This window comes from Dendrobates tinctorius, unplaced genomic scaffold, assembly GCF_039654945.1.
Source record: "Dendrobates tinctorius isolate UK_male_01 unplaced genomic scaffold, ASM3965494v1 ptg000093l, whole genome shotgun sequence".
In the NCBI taxonomy this organism is placed as follows: domain Eukaryota; kingdom Metazoa; phylum Chordata; class Amphibia; order Anura; family Dendrobatidae; genus Dendrobates; species Dendrobates tinctorius.
The window spans coordinates 13,929,496-13,957,111 of record NW_027361761.1 but is presented as its reverse complement, the minus strand read 5'-3'; the positions used below and the strand labels follow the sequence as shown (position 1 = coordinate 13,957,111).

General features: G+C 40.9%; 1 protein-coding gene across 4 annotated transcripts; it reads right to left on the bottom strand.

The window, feature by feature from the left end:
- Window positions 1-1,230: 1,230 nt before the first annotated feature.
- Window positions 1,231-27,616, bottom strand: LOC141098564 (cytochrome P450 2C23-like). 4 transcript variants are annotated; one of them, XM_073586465.1, is made up of 10 exons: window positions 27,548-27,616; window positions 19,928-20,121; window positions 16,673-16,835; window positions 12,319-12,468; window positions 8,896-9,056; window positions 7,745-7,921; window positions 5,650-5,791; window positions 5,002-5,186; window positions 4,007-4,148; window positions 1,231-2,022 (listed from the first exon to the last, which is right to left on the bottom strand). In XM_073586465.1, exons 2-10 carry the CDS (start codon window positions 20,093-20,095, stop codon window positions 1,844-1,846), a joined length of 1,467 nt encoding a protein of 488 aa, XP_073442566.1. In that variant the 5' UTR covers window positions 20,096-20,121; window positions 27,548-27,616; the 3' UTR covers window positions 1,231-1,843. The 4 variants fall into 4 exon arrangements, with proteins under 4 accessions (XP_073442566.1, XP_073442565.1, XP_073442567.1 ...); XM_073586464.1 differs by lacking the exon at window positions 27,548-27,616 and adding an exon at window positions 27,316-27,501; XM_073586466.1 differs by lacking the exon at window positions 27,548-27,616 and adding an exon at window positions 17,585-17,738 and having other exon boundaries at window positions 19,928-20,063.

Sequence of the window (27,616 nt, the reverse complement as noted above, 5' to 3'; positions counted from 1 at the left end):
TACCATGCATACCAGGATTGGGGGATGAGGGGTACCATGCATACCAGGATTGGGGGATGAGGGGTACCATGCATACCAGGATTGGGGGATGAGGGGTACCATGCATACCAGGATAGAGATGAGGGAGTACCATGCATGCCAGGATTGGGGGATGAGGGGTACTATGCATGCCAGGATGGGGGGATGAGGGGTACCATGCATACTAGGATTGGGGGATGAGGGGTACAATGCATACCAGGATAGGGGGTGAGGGGACCATACATACCAGGATAGGGATGAGGGAGTACCATGCATACCAGGTTTGGGGGATGAGCGGTACCATGCATACCAGGATTGGGGAATGAGAGGACCATGCATACCAGGATAGGGGGTGAGGGGACCATACATACCAGGATAGGGAGTGAGGGGGCCATGCATACCAGGATTGGGGGATGAGTGGTACCATGCATACCAGGATAGGGGGTGAGGGGACCATGCATACCAGGATAGGGATGAGGGAGTACCATGCATACCAGGATTGGGGGTGGGTGAGGGGACCATGCATACCAGAATAGGGGGTGAGGGAGCCATGCATACCAGGATGATGAATGGGGTGCCATGCATACCAGGATTGGGGGGTGAGAGTACCATGCATACCTGGATAGGAATGAGGGGTGCCATGCGTACCAGGATAGCAGGGTGGCAGCACATACCAAAATAGGAGACCAAATACCAATAAAAATGCTCGCCACCCAGGCGTAGAACAGGTTCATAGCTAGTAGATATATACACATGTTAAATGGTTACTCTTTAAGTGTCCAACAAAACAAACAAATTCGTAGGCTTATCTACCAGATTTACACCACTCATGCGATTACTATTCTGCTTTTCTTGGTATCAAAAGTATGATACATTGTCATTGTCTTGTCACTTAGCTGCTGCAGCCAATCAAAAACCACTGATCAGCTGCAGTGCTTACTGTTCAGTCAGATGAAGCTGCTCAGACAGAGGTATAAATGCTGCAGCCTATCAAAGGCTGCTTATTGGCTACAGCCCTCATGTGACATAATATCTCATAACCGCCAGGAATCCCATCTCTAACATCAATAGTATGGTTCGGGTCTTAGCGGTAAGTTTGTGGTTTTGTTATATTGTAAGGAAGAAAAAGTTGTTATAAATTCCTTTCATTCTCTTTTGTAAGTTAGAAAACTAACTAAGCCAAACAAACAACACTATCAGACTCGAATGAGATGTATTTTTTTTAAAACTTTTTTAATGTTTGAAATTGTATTACAATATGATAATGTGGTTTACACTTATAATTCAATATAAAGTAACAATTTGAAACAATTAAATTACAGTATACAAAATTACACCAGGGAAGTCAGTGACGGTACATTTCTATTCACTTTGTTTTGTTGAACTTTCATTTGCTCTTTATATCAGTAGGATTACACAGTTATTTTTTATTCAAGAAAACCTGCTTTGAAAAAAGATAAAAAAAAGAAAAAAAATTACATGATTTCACAATGTCTGCCTCACTGTTTTAACAGCTATGTGAAACTTCCTGCCGGAAACATCTGAGATCAGCGATAGGCTATCTCTGGGAGTCTCATAAAGAATATGTAAAATGGTGGTGTACATACTTAATCTCTACTCTATTCTCAGGATTGATGGGTGATCCCAGACGTTGGACTCCAAATGATCAGTAAGTTATCCTTTATATTGGTACAATAGGTCTTCCTGAAATAACGGCCTGTAAAAACATTGCAAAACAATTCAGCTAGCAATGGGCTGTGTACGACCAGCTGGGAATTAATTTCTAATAAATCTTTTTGGTGGTGAACTTGGTGGCAACGATGTCTCATCTACGAGGGATTGCACAGATTTCATGGGGTAATGGGGCGTTAGTAAATCCTGGAGCCGGGTTAAGGTCTAGTTTTGCCCCTGATGGAGCCTTGAATGTGAAGTTCTGTAGTAGGGTAATGAAGAACAGGAACATTTCCATTTTTGCCAAGTTCTCACCAGCACAACTTCTCTTACCTGTATGATACAGAAAAAGGTGGTAAGAATTAGTAAGAACATAGCTGTTTATTTTCAATGAACAGTGCCACTCCAGTCTTTCAGAAGACCTTGAAGGGAATCTGTCATCCCAAAATGCAACTTAAAGTAATTAAACAGTCAGACAATGGAGTTAGCCCCTATAGAATTCATATACTGTAGGTAGTATACAGTGTATTTCATTGTTGTAAGTACTATTAAAATACATTTTATTCCATACGCAAATATGTGGCTTTGGTGCACCCTTAATGTGAGCTTGGTGCACCTTTAAACCCCCTCAATTTGAATACTGAGAAGTTTTTCCGGCTCTGATTGACAATGCTGACTTGGCCAAAGCAAGCATTTCCTGAACCCAAACTGTCATTTACTTGCACTTCCTGACTTCAGTGCTTCATAGAATAGGTCAATGTCAGCACTGATACTGCTCTCAGTGGGCTTAGGTGAAATGTGTGCCCCCACACTGTGTGCGCTGCTTGACCCTTTGTAATAAGTGTGAACGTACAGCTATATGGATAAGGTTTGGGCAGTGCTCACTTTGGCCAAGCGAGCGGTGTCAATCAGTGAGGGGAGGAATTGCTCAGTATGAAAGGATAAGGGGGCATAAAAGTACCCCGACCTCTTGGTCATGTGAAGGGTGCATTAAAGCATCCTGACTTGCATATGGAATAAAAGGAGTTTTGGTTGACCACTTCTGTGGAGGTCAAAAATGGTCTTTAATATCCTCTTTTTGATAGAGTGTGGCTGATTGGAGCCCAAACTCTTTACAAATGGGTTTGTAACCTTTTCAAGCTGGATGAGTATCAACAATTCTACTGAGGCTCTCAGAAAGCTCCATTGTTCATGCCAAGATCCCCTTCTCTAAACATGTTGTGTAGCTCAAAAGCTGATAGGTCACTGTTCTATAAATAAAAAAAACAGGTTGTCCACTCACACTTGACTTTGATCCCATTGATTGAAAACACCAGACTCTAATTGTACCTTCAAACGTTATGCTAATCCTAAAGATTCACATAATTTTGCCAATCACAGACTGGTGATATTTGGATATTTCCCCTCATTTAAAAATTAGCAAAATTTAACATTTTTGACTTTTTTTAATTTGGTTTCCTTTTTTCCTTTCGGGGCTTGAGTGAAAATCTGTTGTAGCTTTAGATTGAATGCATGTAGAAATATGGGTTCACAAAATTTCAAGCACCACTGTAAATTTATTGTATTTATCACAATAGATCTTGGAGTCAGTAGGGAAACTGTTGCCATCTTTATCTGCTCTATGATATGTCACAATAAAGTTCTCCCCTGAGAAAATGGCTCAAGCGAAATCTGCTATATCTATCAATAAAGATATCTATATATATATATATATATATATCATCGCTTATCGTGTCTGTCTGTAACCGAAATCCCGCGTTGCTGATTGACCGCAGCCGCCAGACCTCGACCAATCAGCGACAGGCGCAGTGCGCAGGCGAAGTCCTGAATTAGGAGGACGCACGACACCGCTATCATTGGGAGATCAGCGGCGCTAGCCACTGATCTCCCGCCTGTTGCCGCGGGTCATCTCGGGGCGCACAGGCATCAGTGGCGACGCAGCCCGGAGATAACCAGCGCTAGCCAGTACCCAGGGTCCAGAAGAGAGGAGACTCCTCCAGACCCTGTGTACCATGAACGTTTAAAAAATAGAATTAAAATAAAAAAGAGTGATATACTCACCTTCCGACGGCCTCCGGACTTTTTCTCTCCTCTCCACTCTCCCAGCATCTTCCGGTCCCAGTAAGGCTTTGCGCCAAAGACCGCTGATGACTTTGCACTAAACGAAACCCGATCCGACCAAAGTCACTCAACTCTAATAAGAAGTTTTATGCAGTAGTATGTTTCAAAACATTTTACCACAATTACTGAACATGTACATAAATCATATTTGTATTTAATATCCCCTTTATAATAATGCAAAGAACATGATTGTTACCTAAAGAAAAAGGGACAAAGGCTTCATTTCTCTTGAACTTTCCATTTGCGTCTAGAAAGTGTTCCGGATAAAACTCTTCAGGCTTCTCAAAGTAGGCTTTGTCTTTCAGTACAGAATGCAACAATGGGATGACAGTTGTGCCCTGGGGATAAACATATATTGTAGTGCCATGTACATGGAGAATGTATTAGGGCACAAGTAATTCCTGTTCACTGTGCTACACTCTGTTTACTACCATATGATTCCATCATACAATTTAATTTCATGGAGTCATTCATGCTGAGTATATCCAAAGAAATCTGTCTGCCTCCTCTCTAGCTAATCCAATGACAGCTGTCTTTAAAGTGCAATGGCATGCTTAAAATCTGCAAGCAAGCCTCTATGACTGAAAGACAGTGGCTCCCAGGAGGAATAAAGTTAATTTTCTCCTGAGAGCTCAACTTTCAGTACAGCGGTTGGACACCTTTCTAATGCTATTGATCTGCAGATTGACAATCAATCTACAAGTTAATAGGGTTTTCCAATGTGACAGTTTCCCTTTAAAGCTTCTAGACTCCAACACAAAAACTTAACAGGGCCCTAGCCCCCTAATTAGCACACTGATTTTGCAGTTTTAGTCTACTCATATTGGAAAGAGGGACATCTGCTCTACAGTAACTAAGTACAATTGCAACCGTTGAAGCTCCTATAGCTACACTAGTTGTGGACAATCCCTCAAGCATAACTAGAAGAACTTTAAACAATACTGGATACATCTGCCAACTGATTACTTTAGGAAATGCTCATTTCCATATGACAGATGCTTTACAGAAATAAAATCACTGTTATCACAAATAAACCATAATGTAACATGAAAGCCACGCCTACAAAACCTTAGAGTTTACTGTAAAAGAAGGCATGCAATCAATAATTAACTGCCAAATTTTAATCATGTTCCAGATTTCTACTTGACTAATGCACAATAAAATAAACAAAAGCAGATCTGGTAATGTTACCTTTGGCAGAAAATAGCCCCTGAATGTGATGTCTTTAGTTGTGGCATGTGGGAGGCTTCCAGGTACAATGTCACCAAATCTTTGAATTTCATGAATGACAGCATCAGTATATGGCATTTCCTTTCTATGTTCTACTTGAGGTTGAGCAGATCCTATAACATTTTCAATTTCATATTGCACTTTTTCTGTGAGTTAAAATGGTAAATATTGGTAGTTATAGTTCAATAAAGGAGAAATATTGGCAGTAGAAGTAAAAACAGTTTTGATTAAGTTAACCAAAGATAGAAATTTGCCTAAAGTGCATGCGGAAAATAGATTTGCATTTAGACTATGCTGTATTATTATGGGGTGCCTATGGAGCCCATTACTGTACCAAAATTATTTAGTAGAAAATATGTTTTTCTCTTTTATTTTAGTATGAATTTAGTAATCCATTTACTCTTGCTAACATATAGTAGAAATAATGTTTGTCCACTCATTGTTTAAATATAAACCTTTTTTTGTGATGGTACCAAGTAATTTCATTATCCATTTTTTTGTCTCAAATAAAACATACTTTTTATGTTATAATTATACTGTAATTTATATTATTTTTAAACTTTTATATAGCTATAAAACTAAATATTTCAATAAAATTGAATTGCTTACTTTGGATTTCGGGATATTTCATCATTAACAGTAAACCCCATCTCAGAGTTGTTGAGGTAGTCTCCATTCCAGCAGCAAACAGATTGCTGACTAGCATGCCCAAGTTTTTATTATGGTAATATAACTTAGATTCTGGCTTTCCCTTCATAAAATAAATGGAAAATTATTTAAAGAATAAGATATTTCTTCATTATCTACAGTTGCTGAGGTTTAAGAAAAATGCTCCTAATTTCAGTAACTTTGGTGACAATCTCCCACTGTTAGTTTTGCAAATATTTTTAGCAATTTAAAATCTTTTTGACAAAAGATAGATTACCGTATTTTTCAGATTATAAGACGCACTTTTGTTCCCCCAATTTTTTGGGGAAAGTGGGGGGTGCGTCATATAATGCGAATCTGTGTGCTGCTGTGCTATTGAGGGGGGGCGGCTCTAGTTTGGTGTCAGGGGGCTGGGGTGGGCTGGCTGTGGGCTGCAGAAACAGCAGGTGGTCATGTGCTCCCCCTCATTAGGCTCATGTAATATTCACTGCACCCGCTGTCCATCACCTCAGTGCTGAAGCAGTGCCGAGTTGGTAGACAGTGGAGCGGTGCATATTACATGTGCCTGCACTTTCCCCTCCCCGCCCCGTCACTATAGTCACCTTTTGATCATGGCTCCTGCTCCCAGCTCCCCCCGTGGCTTTCCTGTGCCTGCTGAGATCCTCCTCCTGCAGGGCGCGCAGCAGCAGCTGCTCATTCAGGCAGTTCTTCGATTCAGGACCCTTCATGATGTGACCAATAGGACCTGCGGTCACGTGACTCTCAGTGTGCACTGCGAGTGATGTGACCGCAGGTCCTATTGGTCACATCATGGACGGTCCTGTAGCTTCAATGAGCTGCCTGAATGAGCAGCAGCTGTGCATGCCCTCGCAGGAGGAGGATGTCAGCAGACACAAGAAGCCATGGGGGAGCTGGGAGCAGGAGCCATCATCAGAAGGTGAGTTAACTGTTTATTATTTTATCATGTACTTGCCAGCAGGGGGGAAATATAGGGACGGGGGCCATGTGTGCCAGCAGGGGGAATATAGGGATGAGGGGAGACAATGTGTGCCAGCAGGGGGGAATATATGAACGGGGGTCATGTGTGACAGCAGGGGGAATATAGTTGATGGGGGGACAATGTGTGCCAGCAGAGGGGAATATATGAACGGGGGCCATGTGTGCCAGCAGGGGGGAATATATGGATGGGGGGGCAATGTGTGCCAGCAGGGGGAATATAGGGTTGGGGGGCCATGTGAATGCCAGCAGGGAGGCATATAGAGAGAGGGGGGCCATGTGAGTGCCAGCAGGGGGGCATATAGTGACCGGGGGGGCCATATCCAGGATGGGATGGGGGGGCTATGTGCCTGCACAAGGGGGCAATGTGCCAGGATGGGGGTTATATAGATACTAGGATGAGGGACATATATGGTATATGATTTGAAAGACGGATACTGGCATTATAAGACACACTTTCATTTAACATAAAAAAAACATTTTTTCTCTTTTTCTTCACCAAATTTGGGGGTGCGTCTTATAATCAGGTGCGTCTTATAAAGCGAAAGTACTCAAACAAAAAGAAAATAGAATAAATTGTAGTTTTTGAATTGTTACATCAAAGTTCATCAGGGTTGTCAATTTTAATTTATTTTTTCTGGACAGCTTAACAAAAAATCAAAGAATACTTTTTATGGACATATTGGAAAACTATGATAAGCCATGATAATCATAAGTGATACCTGCCTACAGCCCATAATTCTTCTATGAAAACGTCAAGTGTGTTTACTGTAAACTGTAAAATTATTATAATTACAGTCAAAATAATCTGTATAAGTTTTTTTCAGCTTTAAAAAAAATCATGAACGCTTTAAAAAAATGTTTATGTACAAGGCAAAATATTCTTACAGGCTGTGCTGGAATTTCTGGATTGTTGACAACCCTGAGGACCAGAAATATGTAATGTGCACAGTTAAAGCTTTGTAAATTGTTACACAAATTGGACTACTCCTTTTGTGCATTTTTTTTAGCATGATGACTGCATTCAACATTCTTTATAAGTTGGGTGGGGCTACTGTACCTCTTGTTGTTTCGCAAGGAAGGCATCAATGAGATTCCTCTGATTGTTTACATCCAATTCTTTTTCTTTTCTTGTAAATGTGTCTTGTACAAAGTTTTGCATCTTATGGTGGTTTTCAAAAATCTTTTTATGTTTCCCCGGTAGCCAACCGATCAGCAAAGGAAAACTGTTGTAGAGCTTAATATAGGAGCAGCAACATTGTTCATTCAATGTGAGTATATATAAAAAAGCTATTTATGGTTACAGATTCCCAATTGGGTACATCTTGACGCAGTGAGATGGCTTTTTTTGCTTTTATGGTTAGTGATACATTATGTTGTGAAAATTCTTTATTAATTAAAAGGCATTGGCACGGGAGGACGTACAGAGAGTGGACAACGGCCGTTTCACGCACTTGCGCTTCAACGGGTCCTGAGACATCTCAGGACCCGTTGAAGCGCAAGTGCGTGAAACGGCCATTGTTCACTCTCTGTACGTTCCTCCCATGCCAATGCCTTTTAATTAATAAAGAATTTTCACGACATAATGGTGAGGGCCATCCTTTTTCTCTTTTGCACAAAATCAGATTACATGTTTGTTTTCCTGGATTGAGCACCCGTTCTGATGGTATTTTGGCGGTCGGTCCAGGTGTGTGATTTTTGACTGGAATAGCAGTCATGGAACTGCTTTGGGGTTAAGGAGCAGTGCCGAATCTTCTGTCTTTCTTATGTATTTTATTGATACATTAGATTACATTAATGTAACTATAATGAATATTAATTATAAATGAAGATAAAAAAGGTCTTATTCTTCTGATATTTCTCATGAAAACATGAGAATAAAAAGGCAATTAAGTATTATCATTCCTCTTGTCAATATGATGGCGCTATCAGCACCCTATAGATAGGGTCAGAAATAATCTAGCCATTCTCCATTGACAAAATAAATAGTAATATTCAGACCTGGGTGCATTCTAGTATTCCCATAAGAAATAAAAGAATGATGTCAAAATGTAAAATTGTACAAAAAAAAAAAAATTAAAAATGGCACTGTATCTTCCTCTATATAAAACTGTGCTTAAAGCAATGTAGTAAATCTGACAAATTCATCATCACATTTCTTTTGGCACTTCCGCATCTGTATATGGATATCAGTAGTTGAAGAACACTTACCCTGATCATAACACTTCCTACAATTCTGACATTTTCATTGATTAACCTCATGAGCTTCAGAATTGTGGGGTCATCATATTCATATCTATGATCCAACAGTATGGACACGATTATGTTAGCCACGGCAGCATTTATAATGCTCAGATTATCAAAAGGTTTTCCTGGAAATCAAAATATATATATATATAATACGTAAAGATGAGTGGTTCAATTTGCATGAATAACAGATCCATTTTCATTGCTTAATCATATCCTTTCTATTAGAGATGAGCAGATCGACTCGAGTAAGTCTAGTACAGGTCAGTGGTACCTGGGCATCAAAATTTTCAGTAAAATGTCTTGCCATCCGTTGTCCCCTGTGCAGCTTTCGCCTCCTGGGGGCTGGCACAATGTCATCTGTGCCTCACATCATATAAATGAGAGCACCATCCCCAACAAGTCAAATGCCAAGCTGCAAGTACTTGGGAAGTAAGTCATTCCCAGGCCTATCTTTTAGCAGCCGGTTATCACTGAACTGGACTGGAGTTCTTTGAATCGATCTTCTCATCTCTAATAGAAAGGATATGATTAAGTTATGAAAAATCGATCAGTTATTCCAAAGATGGCTTGCTTCAGGTTTGAGATATGTTACCAATGTCCTATCAGTTTGGCCGTGCCACTGATCCTCTCTCAATGTTGGAACAATATGAAAGCATCATTGAAAACTTTGTGCCATATTGTCTCTTGTTGGTTATGTTTTACTTTTTTAGTGTGAGCTTGTGGATGGCTAGTACCAAACCCAACTGACCTCTAACTATATACCATTGGTAGAAAATCCTAATGCTATGCCACTAATATCTGCAGTGAGCCAACATCTACAACCTTTGTGTGCAGAATATGATAAACTGGGCACCTAAAGGTTCATTTATCCCTCAAGGATCAATTAATTTTGGCCATAAGACTCAGGCAGTCCTAAAGTCTTTATTAAGTCCAAAGTTATAAAAATGCCCAAGTAATTGTGCTACTTTATCTGAACCCCAATCAGTAATTATAACAGTTCTTCCTTATCTCTAATCTTAAGCCCACCATATGTGGCGCCCCTGCGGTCTCAATCGCCACAGAGTACTGCACTTCACTCAGAGGGGGTTTTACACATAGCGATATCGCTAGCAATATCGCTAAAACATCACCGATCTGGTGACGCAGCAGCGATATCGCTAGCGATATCGCTATGTGGGATACTTACCTCCAACCAGCTCCCCCGCTGTCTGTTGTCGATCCTGACGTCCTCCCATCTGCGTCCACGCGACGCTCATCGGCGCCAGCAGGAAGCGCCCGACGTGAAATGGAGCTGCGCTATCTCGCACAGCTCCATTTCTCGTCGGGCGCTTCCTGCTGGTGCTGATAAGCGACGCGTGGATGCGGATGGGAGGACGTCAGGATCGCCGCATCTGAAAGGTAAGTAACTACCGCTGTATCGCTGCTGAATTGCTGTGAGATCTGCCTGTGTGGCAGCTCACTAGCGACCATTTAGCGATGCAACAGCGATCCTGACCAGGTCGTATCGTTGTCGGGATCACTGGTGCATCGCTAAATGTAAAGGGGCCTTTAGTTAAGGAAGGGGCACTGCCAGGACTCAAACATCCAGCATATAACACTAGTCCTCGTCTGGACAGGGGGAGTTAAGTAGAGGGTGTAGGTGGAGGAAGTTAGAGGGGGAGGAGTCAGAGTGTGGTAAGCAGAGAGCTATTAGACTAGAGGAACAGTCTAGAAGGGGAGCTGAAGCTGAGTGCAGCTTGTTCCTAGACTACAGAAAGAGAAGCAAGAGAGAAGGAAAGGCTCCAGTAGTGGAGAGGAAGAAGAGGTCTCAGGGGCAGGGATAGGGAGAATCCATCCATGGGGCCCATATCCACCTGTCCTCACAAGGTGGGAGGGTCCAAGTTGCATTAAGGGGACCAGCCCCAAAACTAGTGGAGAAACTGAGGACTCAGCTAAGAAACTGGAGGCTGCAGAGTTTGCAGATGCTGCAGTCACATCCATACATATTCTCTGAAAAGGCAGACATATAGGATCCAGGTGTCTGACCAACCTCGCCCAGCACGATCCAAGTCTGCTGGCTTGGGACACTGTGTATGAAGATGCAGGGCAGGAGAGGTGGTAGCAAGCATAGTGCGACGGCCAGGAAAGGAACATCTAAGGGAGCCCTGGCAACGTGCACCCCAAGCTACCTGAGAGCTGTCTGGACTACTATCCTTGAGGACACAGCACCCCCGGCTGGGGTTTGTACCATCTGAACTATGAGTAAAACTTGTGAAGACTGCACTTTGCTGTGTCCTCCAATTTATTGCTGCATCACGTTCCCTGCACTCTATCCACTATCATCACCATTCCTTACACCATAACTGCCTTGGGGAAATAGCTCTGTCTGAGGAGAGCTGAACCAACTCTGCTGCATTAACATCTACCCCAGCGGACTGAATCTGCTGCATCGTCTAACACCTTTACTTGCCGAGTAACACAGGTGGCATCACGGACTATCTTTTATAAACTTAATCATCCCCTTTCATCTTTTTCATTGCATGCCCAGGGCTACAGACCGGGTCACTGCTGCCGTGACATCCCCTTTAAGAACTGACAGGCCCAGTACCGAGAACCCACCCTGGCCCTACAAGGCGCTGCACGTACACATTCGATAACTGTTGGCCAGATCATCATTTGGCAATCTGCAATCTTTTTTGACTTCCCCATACACAGGAACCCACAACTTGGGTGTGATTGCTGCTATTTTTTGCTATGAGAGAGTGCCAGACTGGTTGTGGAAAATGCAACAGGCTGGACCTTTCTCTTTCTCAACATAATATGCTGATTTAATGTCAGGGGGCCCCCATACACAATAGACTGTCAGCTTATCCCACTGATATAAGCTTACTTTATGATCATCATATGCCAAGTTCTGTAACACAAGATTTTCGAAAAGAAAAGAGTACTTTATGATACTCGTTCAGGAGATGTTTATTTTATGTGTTGAATATATGGCCATCCAGTCGTCTTAATGAGAATTGCAGCCATTTTTTAAGGGGTCAAGGGAACATGTCATGTGATTTATGCTGCTCGAACTGTGGGAAACTAGAATCAGAAATCAGTTCCCTCACTCCAAACATCTGTGTCTTACTCTGATTCGCTAACGTAATCTATGAAAACATAATGTAGTTGGAAAAGGGTGACCAGGGACAAGGAAACTAGGAAGACTAGGACTAGTCACAGAGGAAGATCCCTGCCGGCTCCTTCCTGCCCACTCAGCCAGAATGATAGGTCTTTACCTATATGCACATAGGTAGAGGACTGTCAGTCAAGCAGAGAATGACAAAACTTGACTGGTTTCTTTAAGGAGTTAATCTTTTGCAACTTACTTATGGTTGCAAAACATGGGCATTCGGTGATTACCTCCATAAGATCTAAATTTTTGCATTAAGCATTCACACTCCTCAATAATTTTGTCTTCTGTCCCCTTCTTCCCCATTCCATAATCTCGTAACGTGGACAGAGTGAATCTTCTCATCACTTTCCAGTTCTCCCCATTTGCAAATAGAATGCCTGCAAAAACAAAAGGTTACAGCATTGAAACAACCGTTTTATGATGTATTTCTGGTGAGTACGACACCAAAATCACAGCTTTTACTCATCATATCATCATCATCAGAATCACCATCTTCTTGTTTTAAATAAATAATCCTCTCTCGGACAACATTTTGCTTTCTTAAAGGGGATTGTTTCATGTTTGCAAATGGTTAAAATTGCAAAGTGCTTGTAAAAACAAGAAACTTTGCAATTTACTTATTGTTAAAAATATAAAGGGAACACTAAACAATGCAACGTATTGATTAGTGTTCCCTTTATTTTGTTGAGAAGTATACTTTGCATTCTCAAGTACTAACTGATTTTTATTTTTGAAGTGTATTGCTTGCTGTCCAGGTTACTGGCCAGCTCTGCAGTGGATACTTAACCACATTTTTTTTTTTTTAGAAAGATCTGAAAGTTTTCTTATAGACCACCTAATCTTCTAGATGGGCACAGATGATAATTTGTATTTTTGGAATAATTTTGGAGTACAGATAAGGTTTTGAAAACTACTATTTTAGAAGCAGTGAATTTTTTTTCAGTCGCTACTGTACACTGCAGGTAAAATGTTAACTTTATACAAAATTTATAAATTCCTTTTTTTTAAAAAAAAAAAAGTGAAAAAGAAATGATTTTGCGTATATTCAGTCCTCTGAATCAGAATATTACATTCATTTTTTGTAGAGGCTCTGTTATTTGACAAAATGTACAGTTGCTCACATCTTAATTTGGGGTTTTTTCTTCAGAGTTATTAATCAGAGAATAAAAGATGGTCAGTAAGGTATGTGACAAATACTTGAACACTTATTAAAACCACTCCATGACCTATGACGTACAGGTACGTCACAGGTAATGGCAGGTCATAGGTTGTATCCTTGCACTCTATGAGGGCTCAGGTGCTGAGCCTGCATGTTTTTCTGCACATGACAACTGATCTGATCCCACCCATTGGCGCTGGTGGCACATCACCAAGGGTCACCGATGGGATAGCATGAGAACCTTTGGTCTGCAGGAGACCCCTGTGGTTGTCATTGCTGTAATGCTATGAGCTCCGCCCTGCAGCCGGCAATCATGACAGGTGATCATTTTAGCTACACACAGCAGGGTTGAAGCCCTGCTATGTTTTGCACAGGTGATCAGATGATTTCAGCTTCTAGCCTCCCATGGAGACTATTGAAGAATGCGTAAAGTAAAATAAAGTTAAAAAAAAAATAAAAAAAATAAAAACTTAAATCACACCCCTCACTCCATTCAAAATAAAACAATAAGAAAAAATGCACATATTTGGTATCACCGCATTCAGAAATGCCCGATCTATCAATATATAAAAATAATTAATTAATAAGACCGGTAAACAGCGTAATGAGAAAAAAAATTCAAAATGCCAGAATTACGCTCTTTTTGGTCGCCGCGGCAGTACAACAATATGCAATAAAAGGCAAAAAAAAACTATATCTACCTCAAAATGGTATCAGTGAAAATTTCAGCTCAGCGCGCAAAAAATAAGCCTTCACCTAGCTCCAGATTTCAAAAATCTGAGTCTCAAGAAAATGGTAACATTTTTTTTTAAAAGCTTGAGATTTTTTTCACAACTTAAATAAATAAAAACCTACACATGTTTGGTATCTACAAACTTGTAAAAACCCGGAAAATTATAATGGCAGGTCAGTTTTAGCATTTCGTGAACATGGTAAAAAAAAAATAAATAAAAACCAATTGTGGAATTGCACTTTTTTTTGCAATTTCACCGCACATTGATTTTTTTTTTTACCCAATCTCCAGTACACGGTATGGTAAAACCAATGATGGCCATTTTGATGGAAAAATATAAAAGTTATGGCTTTGTTAAGAGGGGGAGCAATAAACGGTAATGCAAAAACTGAAAAACACAAGGAGTTAAATGCAATGCGCTTTTAAATAAGTATTAAGATATTAGTTATATACTGTACATAATGGACCATCGGTGATCCTGTACCGACTTTGTCGGAGGTGTGCTCTACAGAAATGTGTAGAAACGCAGTGGAGCATTTGGAAACCTCGGTGACATCTTTTCGCTAAAGCTTAGTCAGTGTGCTGTTCTTCACCTATAAACAGTAGTTATGATGACAGGGATTTTGAAGGAACCTGAGCAGTGCCGCAAGTGTGCAATCAGTCGGCGCTCGATGACCTCGTTAAAGAGCTAAATGTCACAAAGAAATCAGCAGAATTGTTAGCGTCTAGACTTGAATAGAGGAATTTATTACATCCGGAAACCAAAATCTCATACTATCACAACAAAGAAAACAATTGACTGCCATTCTTCTAGGAATCAAGTGATTTTGTTTATTTCAACAATGGTCAAAGCTCGCTGATGAAAATAGGCATATCACAATACTGACCAAGCGAACAGCGGCTGGTCATAGATGTTTCTAAACCGAGCCTAAAGGCCCCGTTACACTAAGCAATGCACCAGCGATCCTGACAACGATAGGACCTTGTCAGGATCGCTGGTGCCTCGCTACGTGATCGCTGGTGAGCTGCCAAACAGACAGCTTCACCAACGATCAGCACCAGCGAGGACGCTGGTATCTAAGGTAAATATTGTGTTACTAAGCATCACGCGTCACTTAGTTACCCAACGTGTACCTTAGAAACCTGCGTGCTCGCACCCGGAGCTGCGAGCACGCAGGTTTCTAAGGTACACATCGGGTAACTAAGTGACGCACGCCGCTTAGTAACCCGATATTCACCTTAGATACCAGCTCCCAGCACCTGCTTAGAGCCTCACTGATCGTTGGCTCCCGCTGCTACACGCAATGATGCGTGCTGGACAGCAGGAGAGCAACGGCTCATAAAACGGCCGTGCACGATAGTGCACGATCAGCGATACCCGGCGGGGGGGCTGGTCACTGATCCCCGTCACACATAGTGATCTCGCTGGTGAGATCACTGTGGCATCACAAAATCAGCGATTGCTGTGTGTGACGGGGCCTTAAAATGTGTGTTTTTACACAAGGGAAACAAATATGGATCAATCCAAATAGGTCTCTTAACTAAGAGGACTGAAGAACGAAAACAATTGCTCAGGTCCTACAAAAAATATCATATCGTTATCACCAGTGGTTAATCTGTATGGATCTAAAGATTATGAATATTCTGCTGTGACAGCAGAGTGTATCCTTGTTTTAGCTGTCTCTGGGATGGAAGATCAAAAAATGAGCACTGGGTGAGAAAACAATGGTCAGTGAGAGAACACATGGCGATAGGAGAAAAGAATGGGATTGCAGATCTTTTGGTTGACGGGAATAAGATCATTTTACCATCACTGCACATCAAGTTAGGTTTCATGAATCAGCTCATAAAGGCTATAAATAAAGAGGGAAGATGCCTCGACTACATCTGCCGAAAATTTCCAACTCTGACCATAGAGAAGCTGAAGATGGGTATTTTTGATGGTCCTCAAATCAGAGGACTCATGAAAGAACCACACTTCAAAGATTCATTGAACGATGCTGAGGTAGATGCATGGTCTTCTTTCACTATGGTTGTACAGAGTTTTCTTGGTAGCTAAAGAGCAGATAATTACAATGAACTAGTAGAAAGAATGGCATCTTCTTTCTGTCACTTTGGCTGTACAATGAGTATCTCCACAGCCACTTGGATCGTTTCCCAGAAGGGGTTGGTGACCTAAGTATTGAGCAGGGTGAACGATTCTACCAAGATTTAAGAACTCTAGAAGAAGGATACCGAGGACACTGGGATGCCCAAATGATGGCGAGTTACTGCTGGTCTAGTCAAAGTGGTAGACGCAGTGCAACTCATAGCAAGAAATCTTTAAGCACCACTTTTGTGAGGTATCTCAGTAAAGGAAAAGTTTATCAATGACAACTTTTTATGAATGTTTACTTTTTATTATATGATGTAAAAATCTTCATAAACAAAAGAAATCTACATGTGTGAATTTGTTTTAATAACCATGAGCAGAAAAATAATGCTTAGTAGACATCAGTACTAGTGTTCAAACGTCATATACATAGGGTGTGTCCCATCTCATTAACTAAAGCGAATGGAAGAAAAATAAGGGCAGATTTTTAATCAGAAAGCAAAAATTGACCTAAAAACAGGTTAAATTTATATCATGATGCATTTTTTTTATTTTCCCTTTGATGGAACTTTATCTTTTAATTAATATATCACTTACCATATCCCTGTGATGTTCTAGAACCCATAGCTGTCACCGGCCTTCCAGCAAATTCCTCCGCATGGTTGATAAGAGCATCTTTCACTGCGTCATATCCACACAGGATAACAAACCTTTCTGTGCCCAATTGGACGCTGAACACTGAGCCATACGTCTTTGAAATCTGAAATCCACATGATGACGCACATTGTAATAGTATGTCACTTATAGGTCCACATTCTGTTCCATTTCATATTATTTTGTCTGGGTTTCAAATCTTTTTTTATATAGAGAAGTTAATCTCTTATATGGAACTGAAGGAAATTATCAACAGGATAGTCATCACTAAACCACTACCAGTGACTGTTGCTTTTAGTATTATAAAACAAAACGTAAGTTAAAGACAAAATGACCCTGTTTAACGCTGGTGGGTGTGAACCCACTTCACCACTGACCAGACTTACCCTAGAGGGGTGTGACTAAGTGGCTACTTGGTCATCACTAGCACCTCTAATGGTGAGAATATGCCGGGCCACCGGATAGTAACCAGATGCCACTCCAGGATAGTGTCCGGACCTGCAGCAGCTGACCCATGGGTCAGAGGTGGGAATGCAAAGAACAGAGGGGCAAGACAGAAGCATAGTCAGACAGTCTGGGGTCGGGGCAGGCAGAACAGGTTCAGGATACTTAGTCAATGTCAGGAGAGGAGAGAAAAGGTAGGATGAGAAGACAAGCCAGGTCAGGTTTTGGGAGGAATAAAGAGCAAAACACCTTGACTGGGAACTACATGCTAACAGCGAACTAGAACCTAAGCAAAGGCAAGTTGTGGAGGGCAGTCCCGACTGATGTAGCCCCTGCTTGCTGATGATTGGTTCGGGAATTCAAACCCTGCAGGACTCAGTAGGGTTAAATTTTTTCGAGATATGGCCGTACCATCCTATAGCCAGGTTGAGACATCAGAGATATGCAGCAGAATTGGAAGTGCAGCATGGACTCAGCGCGGCAGCCAAACATGAGGATAAGCTGAGTGGTGGATGCAGCGAGTTGAATGCAGGAGGGAATGCATGCCAATTACCACCGTGACAATCTATAGTAAGTAAAAAAAATAGTAATAGTACGTATAAGTAACATAGGGGACTTAGTTAACTTTGTTTTGATCAAAAAAACATAAAATCCATCATATCGAGACAAGATGTGTCACTAACCTAATTGTTATACTGTAGTTCCCCTCTCTATGTGTCAGCAGATGTAAAAATAGATAACGGCAGGCAAGACCTTGGATCTCGGCTGTTCAGCCACCCACCCGTACAAAGCTACATAAACAAACCGAACAGCCCAAATTTGGGTACACCTTGTTGTGGTGGGATGGCTTTTACATTTTTGTTTATCAAAACAATGTTAACTAAAGGCCCCGTCACACACAGCTAGCGAGATCGCTGATTTTGTGACGCCACAGCGATCTCGCCAGCGAGATCGCTGTGTGTGATGGAGATCAGCGACCGGCCCCCCTGCCGGGTATCGCTGATCATCAAGGATCATCCTGGGCTGTTTTTTTTATAGCTGGTCTCCCGCTGGCCAGCACGCATCGCTGCGTGTGGCAGCGAGAGACCAGCGATCCGCGACGCTGCACGCTGGTTTCTAATGTAAACATCGGGTATCCGGTGGCTCCTGGATACCCCATGTTTACCTTGGAAACTGGCGTACACACTGGTTTCCAAGGTAAACAGCGGGTTTCCAGGAGCCACGCGGCTCTTAGATACCCAATGTTTACCTTGGAAACCAGTGTGTATGCCAGTTTCCAAGGTAAACATCGGGAATCCAGGAGCCGTGTCGTATCGTTGGTGGGATCGCTGGGACATCGTTATGTGTAACGGGGGCTTTAGTCCCCTATGTTATTTACATGGACTTGTACTATTTAGTTACTACAGGGTATTTGCTTTTTTTTGCTTTTATCTAATATTTTGTTTGTTATATGGCCACAGTGTGAATGCCTACCTATCCATTGCATTTATACTAACATATGATCTAGCTCATTTTTTGGTTCTGCTTTAGTTTTTGTCCTTCGTACAAAGACAGGAGCGTGGCTCCCTTTTTTGTGGGGCTTTTCATTTTGTTAATATAGCTTTCCACAGGCATGTGTCTGAACACTCGGACCCAGGTCGTACTCTGTCCTTATCTATTTTTTCATCTGTTGACACATAGTGAGGCAAATTGCAAGAGTTAATTATCATCCCAACTGGATTACACCTTGTTGCAGTGGGATGGCTTTTACGTTTTTTATCAAAACTAAATTAACTAAGTACCAAATGATATTTATATTTACTATTTATTTATTTGTTTAGTACAGGGTATTGCTCATTATGTTCTGTCTGTTAAATGGCCACAGTGTGAATACACACCTATGCATTGCATTTATACCATCATATGCTCTGGCTCAATAGTTTTGGCTTCTGGCTTACATTTGGCATTATGTTATATCTGGTGCAGAATTTGGGAAATTAATTGGTTTAATTTCTGCACATTCTGTATATAAATTTCCAGAGTCAATGAGTTCTAGAAACTTAATAAAATAATCTAGGTGACAATACTTTTAGCCCGGGCTGTATAGCCAGACCGAAATCCAAGCATATCTAATGAGGTGCACAGTGAGGAACACAATTGCTCATTTTTACAGTTTGCATCCATTGATTGATTATCTTTACATTGTCTGAAAATTTCTTTATATTCTTTATTTACACCTGCAAAGTTCAGACTATAAAAAGGGGCTAAAACAGAAAGTAAAGTCTTGTGTGGCTGGACCTTTCCTTTAAGTGGAGAGACTGAGATAAAGCCAAGCATCTGGAGTAACATATGGTGACATAATCATATTATGTTGGATTCTAACTTTAACTTAACTTGCCACAACCTGTTCAACTGTTTAACAGGGCATGATCTGAAGGTGTGAGGTGCTAGTGCAACAAGCCACTCCACCACTACTGTTGACAGGGTATTTAGATCTAGAGTTGTAAACTAAATCTTTGCCCAAGATGTAGGAAAGCCTAGATATGAATCAATTCTGGGCTAGCATTTAGCCTAAACCCAAAGAACCCTTTGTTCAGTGATAAGGATGTGCAACAATGTGAACCATCAGTATTAGGCACTACTGGGTATTTTCTATGTACACCATCCTCTGTATATGCTATGGAGCCTTAGACAGTCTTAAACATTAGCCTGAGAGTTGGAATCTTAAAATAACAATTCTTTATCAGCTACAGTTGTAAAGCAAAGTATTTTTACCTCCATAAAAGACTTTTGAGGTTTCATTGTGTTGATAATGTGCATGTTTCCAATAAGTGGCAATGATTTAGGTCCAGGAGGAAAGTTGGCATACTTTTTATGATTCTTAAACACATTGGCCAAAAACAGGATGACAGCAAGTGATATAAGGAGTGCGATCAGCTCCATTGTGAAAGTCTTCTTTGTAAAACCTTCTGAAATGTGAGACATATAGAAACAAAGGAATAAAAAATTATAAGCACTGACTAGATTACTTAAAAAATGTGTCCACCTTGAAAAAAGGCAGCTCATCCAGATTGATAAATTAGAGTCAATGGACCTCATTAATCAAACATAGCTAAAAGAAAAATGTTTTGGGAAGAATTTATCAAAGAGTCTGCTCCACTTGTGAAAAATGGATGTGAAAATAAGGTTTACAGAGGACCTTCCACCAAATTTTAATTTTGAATTGCAAACACAATGTAATTGTGTAATTGGAGGACTATTGGATGAATTATACTGTATAGAGGAGCATGTGAAGTGTATTAAACTATATTGAGAAGTATGGGAAACACATTATATTGTATTGTGGATTCTGGGGAGTTCATTATACTATACGGAGGACTCTGTGGAGTGCATTATAATATATGGAGGACGATGGGAAATGTATTATGCTATGTGGAGGACTATGGGGTGCACTATACTATATGGAGGTCTAAGGAGAATGCATTTTACTGTGTATAAGACTATGGAGTGCATTTTACTATATGGAGTACTATGGGGAGTGCATTATACTGCATGGAGGACTATGAAGAGCGCAGTATACTGTATGGAGGACTATGAGGTGTATTATCCTATATGGAGGACTATGGGGTGCAGTATACTATATGGAGAATGCATTATACTGTATAGCAAACTATGGGGTGCATTTTACCATATGGAAGACCCTGGGGAGTTCATTATACTAAATGGAGGACTCTGGGGAATGCATTATAAAATATGGAGGACTATGGGAAGTGTATTATGCTATATGGAGGACTATGGGGTGCAGTATACTATATGGAGGACTAAGGAGATTGCAATTTACTGTGTAGAAGACTATGGGGTGCATTTTACTATATGGAGGACTATGGGGAGTGCATTATACTGCATGGAGAACTGTGAAGAGTGCAGTATACTGTATGGAGGAATATGGGGAGTGTATTATCCTATATGAAGGACTATGGGGTGCATTAAACTATTTGGAGAATGCATTACACTGCATTTTAAAGTATGGGGTGCATTTTACCATATGGAGGACTCTGGGGAGTGCATTATAAAGCTTGGAGTACTATGAGAAGTGCAGTATACTATATGGAGGACTATGGGGAATGTATTATGCTTTATGGGGGACTATAAGTAGTGCACTATACTATATGGAGGACTATGGGCACTGCATTATACTGCATGGAGGACCATGAAGAGTGCAGTATACTGTATGAAGGACTATGGGGAGTGTATTATCCTATATGGAGGACTATGGGGTGCAGTATACTTTTTGGAGAATGCATTACACTGTATAGTAAACTATGGGGTGCATTTTACCATATGGAGGCCTCTGGGGAGTGCACTATAGAGCATGGAGGACTATGAGGAGTGCAGTATACTACATAGAGAACTATGGGGATTGCATTATACTGCATGGAGGACTATGAAGAGTGCTGTATACTGTATGGAGGACTACAGGGAGTGTATTACCCTATATGAAGAACTATGGGGTGCAGTATACTATTTGGAGAATGAATTACACTGTATTGTAAACTATGGGGTGCATTTTACCATATGGATGACAATGGGGGTGCATTATAGTACATGGAGGACTATGAGGAGTGCAGCATACAATATGGAGGACTATAGGGAATGTATTATACTATATGGAGGACTATGAGGTGCAATGTACTATATAAAGGACATTGGAGAATGCATTATACTGTATGGAAGACTTTGGGGAGAGCATGGAGTACTATGGGGAGTGCAATATACTGTATGAAGAACTATGGAGGGTGCATTAAACTGTGTGGTCTATGGAGAACTATAGGGAGTGCATTATACTGAATGGAGGATTATGGGGAGCGCACAATACTACAGTATATGGCGAACTATGGGGAGCACATTTTACTGTAAGGAGGAGTATGGGGAGTGCATTATACTATATCGTGGATTATTGGGAGTAAATTACAGTGGCTACAGAAAATATTCAGACCCCTTAAGTTTTTCACTCTTTGTTTCATTGCAGCCATTTGGTAAATTCAAAAAAGTTCATTTTTTCATCTTGACTGAAAAAAAACAGAAATATTGAAATTTTTGCAAATTTATTAAAAAAGAAAAACTGAAATATCACATGGTCATAAGTATTCAGACCCTTTGCTCAGACACTCATATTTAAGTAATTTCCTTGTGACCCTACTTTAGATGGTTCTGCTCCTTCATTGGAGTCCAGCTGTGTTAAATTAAACTGATAGGGACTTGATTTGGAAAGGCCGACACCTGTCTATATAAGACCTCACAGCTCACAGTGCATGTCAGACCAAATGAGAATCACGAGGTCAACAGAAAATGGCCAAGGAGCTCAGAGTCAGAATTGTGGCAAGGCACAGATCTGGGCAAGGTTACAAAAGAATTTCTGCAGTACTCAAGGTTCCTAAGTGCACAGTGGCCTCCATAATCCTTAAATGAAAGATGTTTTGGACCACCAGAAGTCTTCCTAGACCTGGCCACCCTGTCAAACTGAGCAATAGTGGGAGAAGAGCCTTGGTGAGAGAGGTAAAGAAGAACCCCAAGATCACTGTGGCTGAGGTACACAGATGCAGTAGGGAGATGGGAGAAAGTTCCACAAAGTCGACTATTAATGCAGCCCTCCACCAGTTAGGTCTTTATGGCAGAGTGGCCCGACGGAACCTTTCCTCAGTGCACGACATATGAATTCCCTTATAGAGTTTGTTAAAAGACACATGAAGGACTCCCAAATTATGAGAAATAAGATTCTCTGGTCTGATGAGATGAAGATAGAACTTTTTGGTGATGATTTTAGGCGATATTTGTGGAGAAAACCAGGCATTGCTCATCACCTGCCCAACACAATCCCAACAGTGAAACATGGTGGTCGCAGCATCATGCTATTGGGGTGTTTTTCAGCTGCAGGGACAGGACGACTGGTTGCAATTGAAGGAAACATGAATACGGCCAAGTACAGCTATATCCTGGATGAAAACCTCTTCCAGAGTGCTCTGGACCTCAGACCTGGTCAAAGGTTCACCTTCCAACAAGACAATGAAACTAAGCACACAGCTAAAATAACAATGGAGTGGCTTCAGAACAACTCTGTGACCATTACTGACTGGCCCAGCTAGAGCCCTGACCAAAACCCAACTAAGCATCTTGGAAGAGACTTGAAAATGGCTGTCCACCAACGTTCACCATCCAAACTGACGGAACTGGAGACAATCTGCAAGGAAGAATGGCAGAGGATCCCCAAGTCCAGGTGTGAAAAACTTGTTGCATCATTCCCAAGAAGACTCATGGATGTACTAGCTCAAAAGGTGCTTCTACTCAGTACTCAGCAAATGCTCTGAATATTTATGACTGATATTTCACTTTATCTTTTTTAATAAATTTGCTAAAATTTCTACATTTCTGTTTTTTTTAGTCAAGATGGAGTGCAGAGTGTACATTAATGAGAAAAAAATGAACTTTTTTGAATTTACCAAATGGCTGCAATGAAACAAAGAGCGAAAAATTTAAAAGGTTCTAAATACTTTTAATACCCACTGTACATTGTGTGTGCAATGAAAGAGGAATCTAGGGCTTTAGTAGGAGTAAAATTACTTTGTAAAGGCCACAAAGTTGTGAGATATGTTCTTCTTCGACCCCACCACATGATATTTTTTTTGTTGCTGGGGGGGGGGGCAATTAGAACTTCTACTCTGAGGTTCCATGATTTTTATGTGCGCCCCTGGACACAGCTTTACTTTTAATATTATTTTTCAGGAAAAAAGCAAGGTTTACATCTTCATCAAATAATGACCTTATGTACAATGCTACTCTCCTCTGTCCCAGATGTACTGTATATGTACTCACCGACCTGGTGTGTTTTGCTCCTCACAGTAGTTAGTTGCTTGATCAACCAGGTTCTTGAGCATTTCTTACATTGCCCCATGTGATATATTCCCGCTACCCTCTCTCTCTCGTCTCTTTGTCAACCCAATATAGCGTTCTCCTGATACATCACTTTTGACAGTAACAATTGTTGTATAAGACCCCATTGCTTAGTACAATGAGCCTCTGTCTTGGCTTCCAAGAACTTGAAAAGGCTGCTAGAAATAACAATCTCTCATGCCCGGAAACACAGAGTCTTTGTACTACTGGAACAAGGGTTGCATACCCAATGAAAGGCTGGAAGTTGTAAGCAATGAAGCGTTATATGAATACCCGCTCGCCTCTGACTTGACATTATTTACAGCATTTCTATGATTTCTGAGTATATTTCTCTTCGATGTTGCACAGATTTCTGTTACCAAGTTTGCAGACACATGAGATTGGTGAGCGAATTGCTTTTTCTGTATTAGTAACTTTATTTGCTCCTAAATAGTTTATGCTGGTGTTAAGTATTATATTAATTCAGCTCAAAAAGTAAGATATAGGGAATGATAGGGAATATTGTTTTATGTATGGCATGATCTGCCAAAAAGAGAGAAGCCCTTGTACCAATACTTATATTAAGCTTGTTTTAGGGTAAATGATAAAAAAGGAAAAAATACCAAAAGTGAATGATACCGCCATATAAGTAATGAATAACAGTGTCATTAGGTGAGAAAGTGGTCTAAGGGTGGTGTCACATTAGCGTTTCTGGGCGCAGCGACGGCCTGGGCACGGCCGCCACTAAGCCCCACCCCCTGCCACGCCTCCTCCGGTAGCTCCGCCTACGGGCGCATGACGCTGCATGCGTCCCCTATCTTTATCACTGGGGACGCAGGCCGTGCGCAGTATGCGCTTGGTGGCGCATGCATCCTTTTGACAGTGCGCCGAGCGCAATCAAATTGCAACAGGTTGCGTTTGGCGCTGGTCGGTGCACTCTGAAAAGGACGCATGCGCCGCCAAATGCATACTGCGCACGACCTGTGTCCCCAGTGATAAAGATAGGGGATGCAGGACACATGCAGCGTCATGCGGCTGTAGGGGGACCTACCGGAGGAGGCGTGGCTCTATGTTCTAATTTTTAAACATTGTAAACTTAAACTTGACTACTTATACCGGTTCATGGCCACGCCATTTAACCTAGTTCTTGAGCAGGCTCATTTTCAGGATTTTTTTGTCCATGTTGTCTAAAGAGCTGTGAAAAAATGTTCTTCTACAGATATTCAAGTAATTTCTGTGTCTTTTTTTTTGTTTGTCACAGTCATAGCCTTTTTTTTGCTAATATCGGGCAATATTGTTGGGGAAAAAAGGGAAATAAGTGTCTGTTTTCACCTTTTCTTTTTTTGATGACCATACAAGACCACTAAAATGATTTTTGCTTACTCACATACATGTTAGCAAGCTCAAGTCTAGCTTTTTATGTTTCGGCATCTGCAGGGGGTTCTCCTGGGTCTCCTGCCTTGTCATTTCATTCAAATGTTGATGGATGGTTCATGCTTACACTGATGCACCCCGAGCCTGTAGGACAGCTTGATCTTCTCTGGAACTTGATTGCGGCTGCTTATCCACCATCCCGACTATCCTGCACTGCAACCTCTTATCAATTGTTCTCTGTTGTACATGTCCAGAAAATAAGCTGCAGTGCCATGAGTTGTAAGCGTCTTGAATGTGTTGCACACCTTGGACAAAGGAAAATCAAATTCTCTGGAGATGGACTTGTAACCTTGAGATTATTGCTATTGTTCAACAATTATTGTTCTCAAGTCCTCAGATAGTTCTCTTCTCTTTCTGTTATCCATGCTTAGTGTGGCAGACACATACATACTTCGGAAAGATTAAGTCAACTTCTCCCTTTTTTAACTTGTTACAGGTGTGATTTTCATATTACCCACATCTGTTACTTGCCACAGGTGAGTTTGAATGAGCATCACAGGCGTGAAACAAAGTTGTTTACCCATAATTTTGGGAAGATGCCAACCATTCTGGCCCACCCATTTTGGGAGTTTTATGTGAAATTATGTTCAATTTGCCTTTCATTACTCTGCTATTTTTGTGTTGTACCAATTCACACAAAGGAAATAAACGTATGTAATTGCAATAATTTTCTAGGAGAAGTACTTCTTCTTCTGGATCAATTTAGAGGGTGTCAACACTTTTGACCATTACTGTACACACTATATAATATATATTTTCATAGGACAGGGGCAGTAACAACAATTTGACAACAGCATTTTTTTCCATTTTTTGCCTGCTATTTTTTGTTCATTTACTCATTAATTTTATTTTTCATTTCTTGAAACTATTGTGTCCCCCCATAAATCATAAAAGTACTTTTTTCTGAGGGAGAGGTGGCATATCAATATTTACAGTAAATATTCTTACTTTCTTTATCTTATTTCCTTGTAACTGGGGCAGGTGTTTTAGCCCGAGTTACAGTGGAAATTCCTCCTAGCTGGCTGCAAAGCAGAGCTCTATGGGTCTCATATCAAACTGCATACATAGCATACACAGTGCTTGTTTGGTTCTGTGTATACAGAGATGTAGAAAGTTCAGATGGCAATAAACTGTCTCTGCCTTCTCTGCGGGAATTCTGTCTGCCCCTGACAGCCGGATCCTCTCTCCATCAGCTGTATAATCAGGTGTACCTAGGTTCTATGCAGTGACATTTTAAAACATAACTGCAGACTGGGAGCCAGACCGCTCAGATGTTTAAAGTGTTAGGGACGGCCCAGAAGTGATTCGGTAAGCTTTCAAATGTCGCGCGTTATTCCTCCCCTGTGCAAAGAGACTTTGGACATTTTTTTTTTACAGTAGTTTAATGTGCAAAATCTATCAGATTGGCCACATTTCAAAAAGCCTCAAAAAAAATGATGAATTAGTGGAAGTATCAGGATAATTAAAACCGTGCTTGTATTGTCGAGAAAATGTAAAAACTTTAAAACGCTGAAAAAAAAAAAATAGTTTACAAATGGCAGAAAAGCTATAATGAAGGGGCTACAAAGCGAAACATGTCTGAAATAAAAACCTCTTTACATTGCCGCCCCCTCTTCTCCTGCAAGCAAGATCACACTTTGCACCCTCCAAAACTCTGCTACCGTGTTCTAGAGTAACATCATACATTCCTTTTATGTAAAATGATGCACATTTCAATCTAAACTTACATTTTTCTACGGGCTCTCATGTTGTTTAATTGTTTAATGACATTTTCTATAGATTTTAGTAGGAGTCGTGCTTACCATGCAGTGGACGCAGGCGGCTCGCTTCTTTCTTCCTTACCTTATGTAATACACTCCACAATGACAGAGTGTAATAAATAATCCCAGGCACAGAGAGAATATGTAAACCTTGTAGATGTGACCACACCTTGTAAACTCTGTCTCACGAACATCTACTATATAGTATAGACATGACATAGCAAATTTTCCAAACAATAACAATAAAGTTGAGGTTTTCAAAGGAGCTACTGACCTGTTATTAAGTAATTTCTTCACAGCAGGCAATTCTAAGGTGGTTAAATTGGTGAAAGACAAACTTATT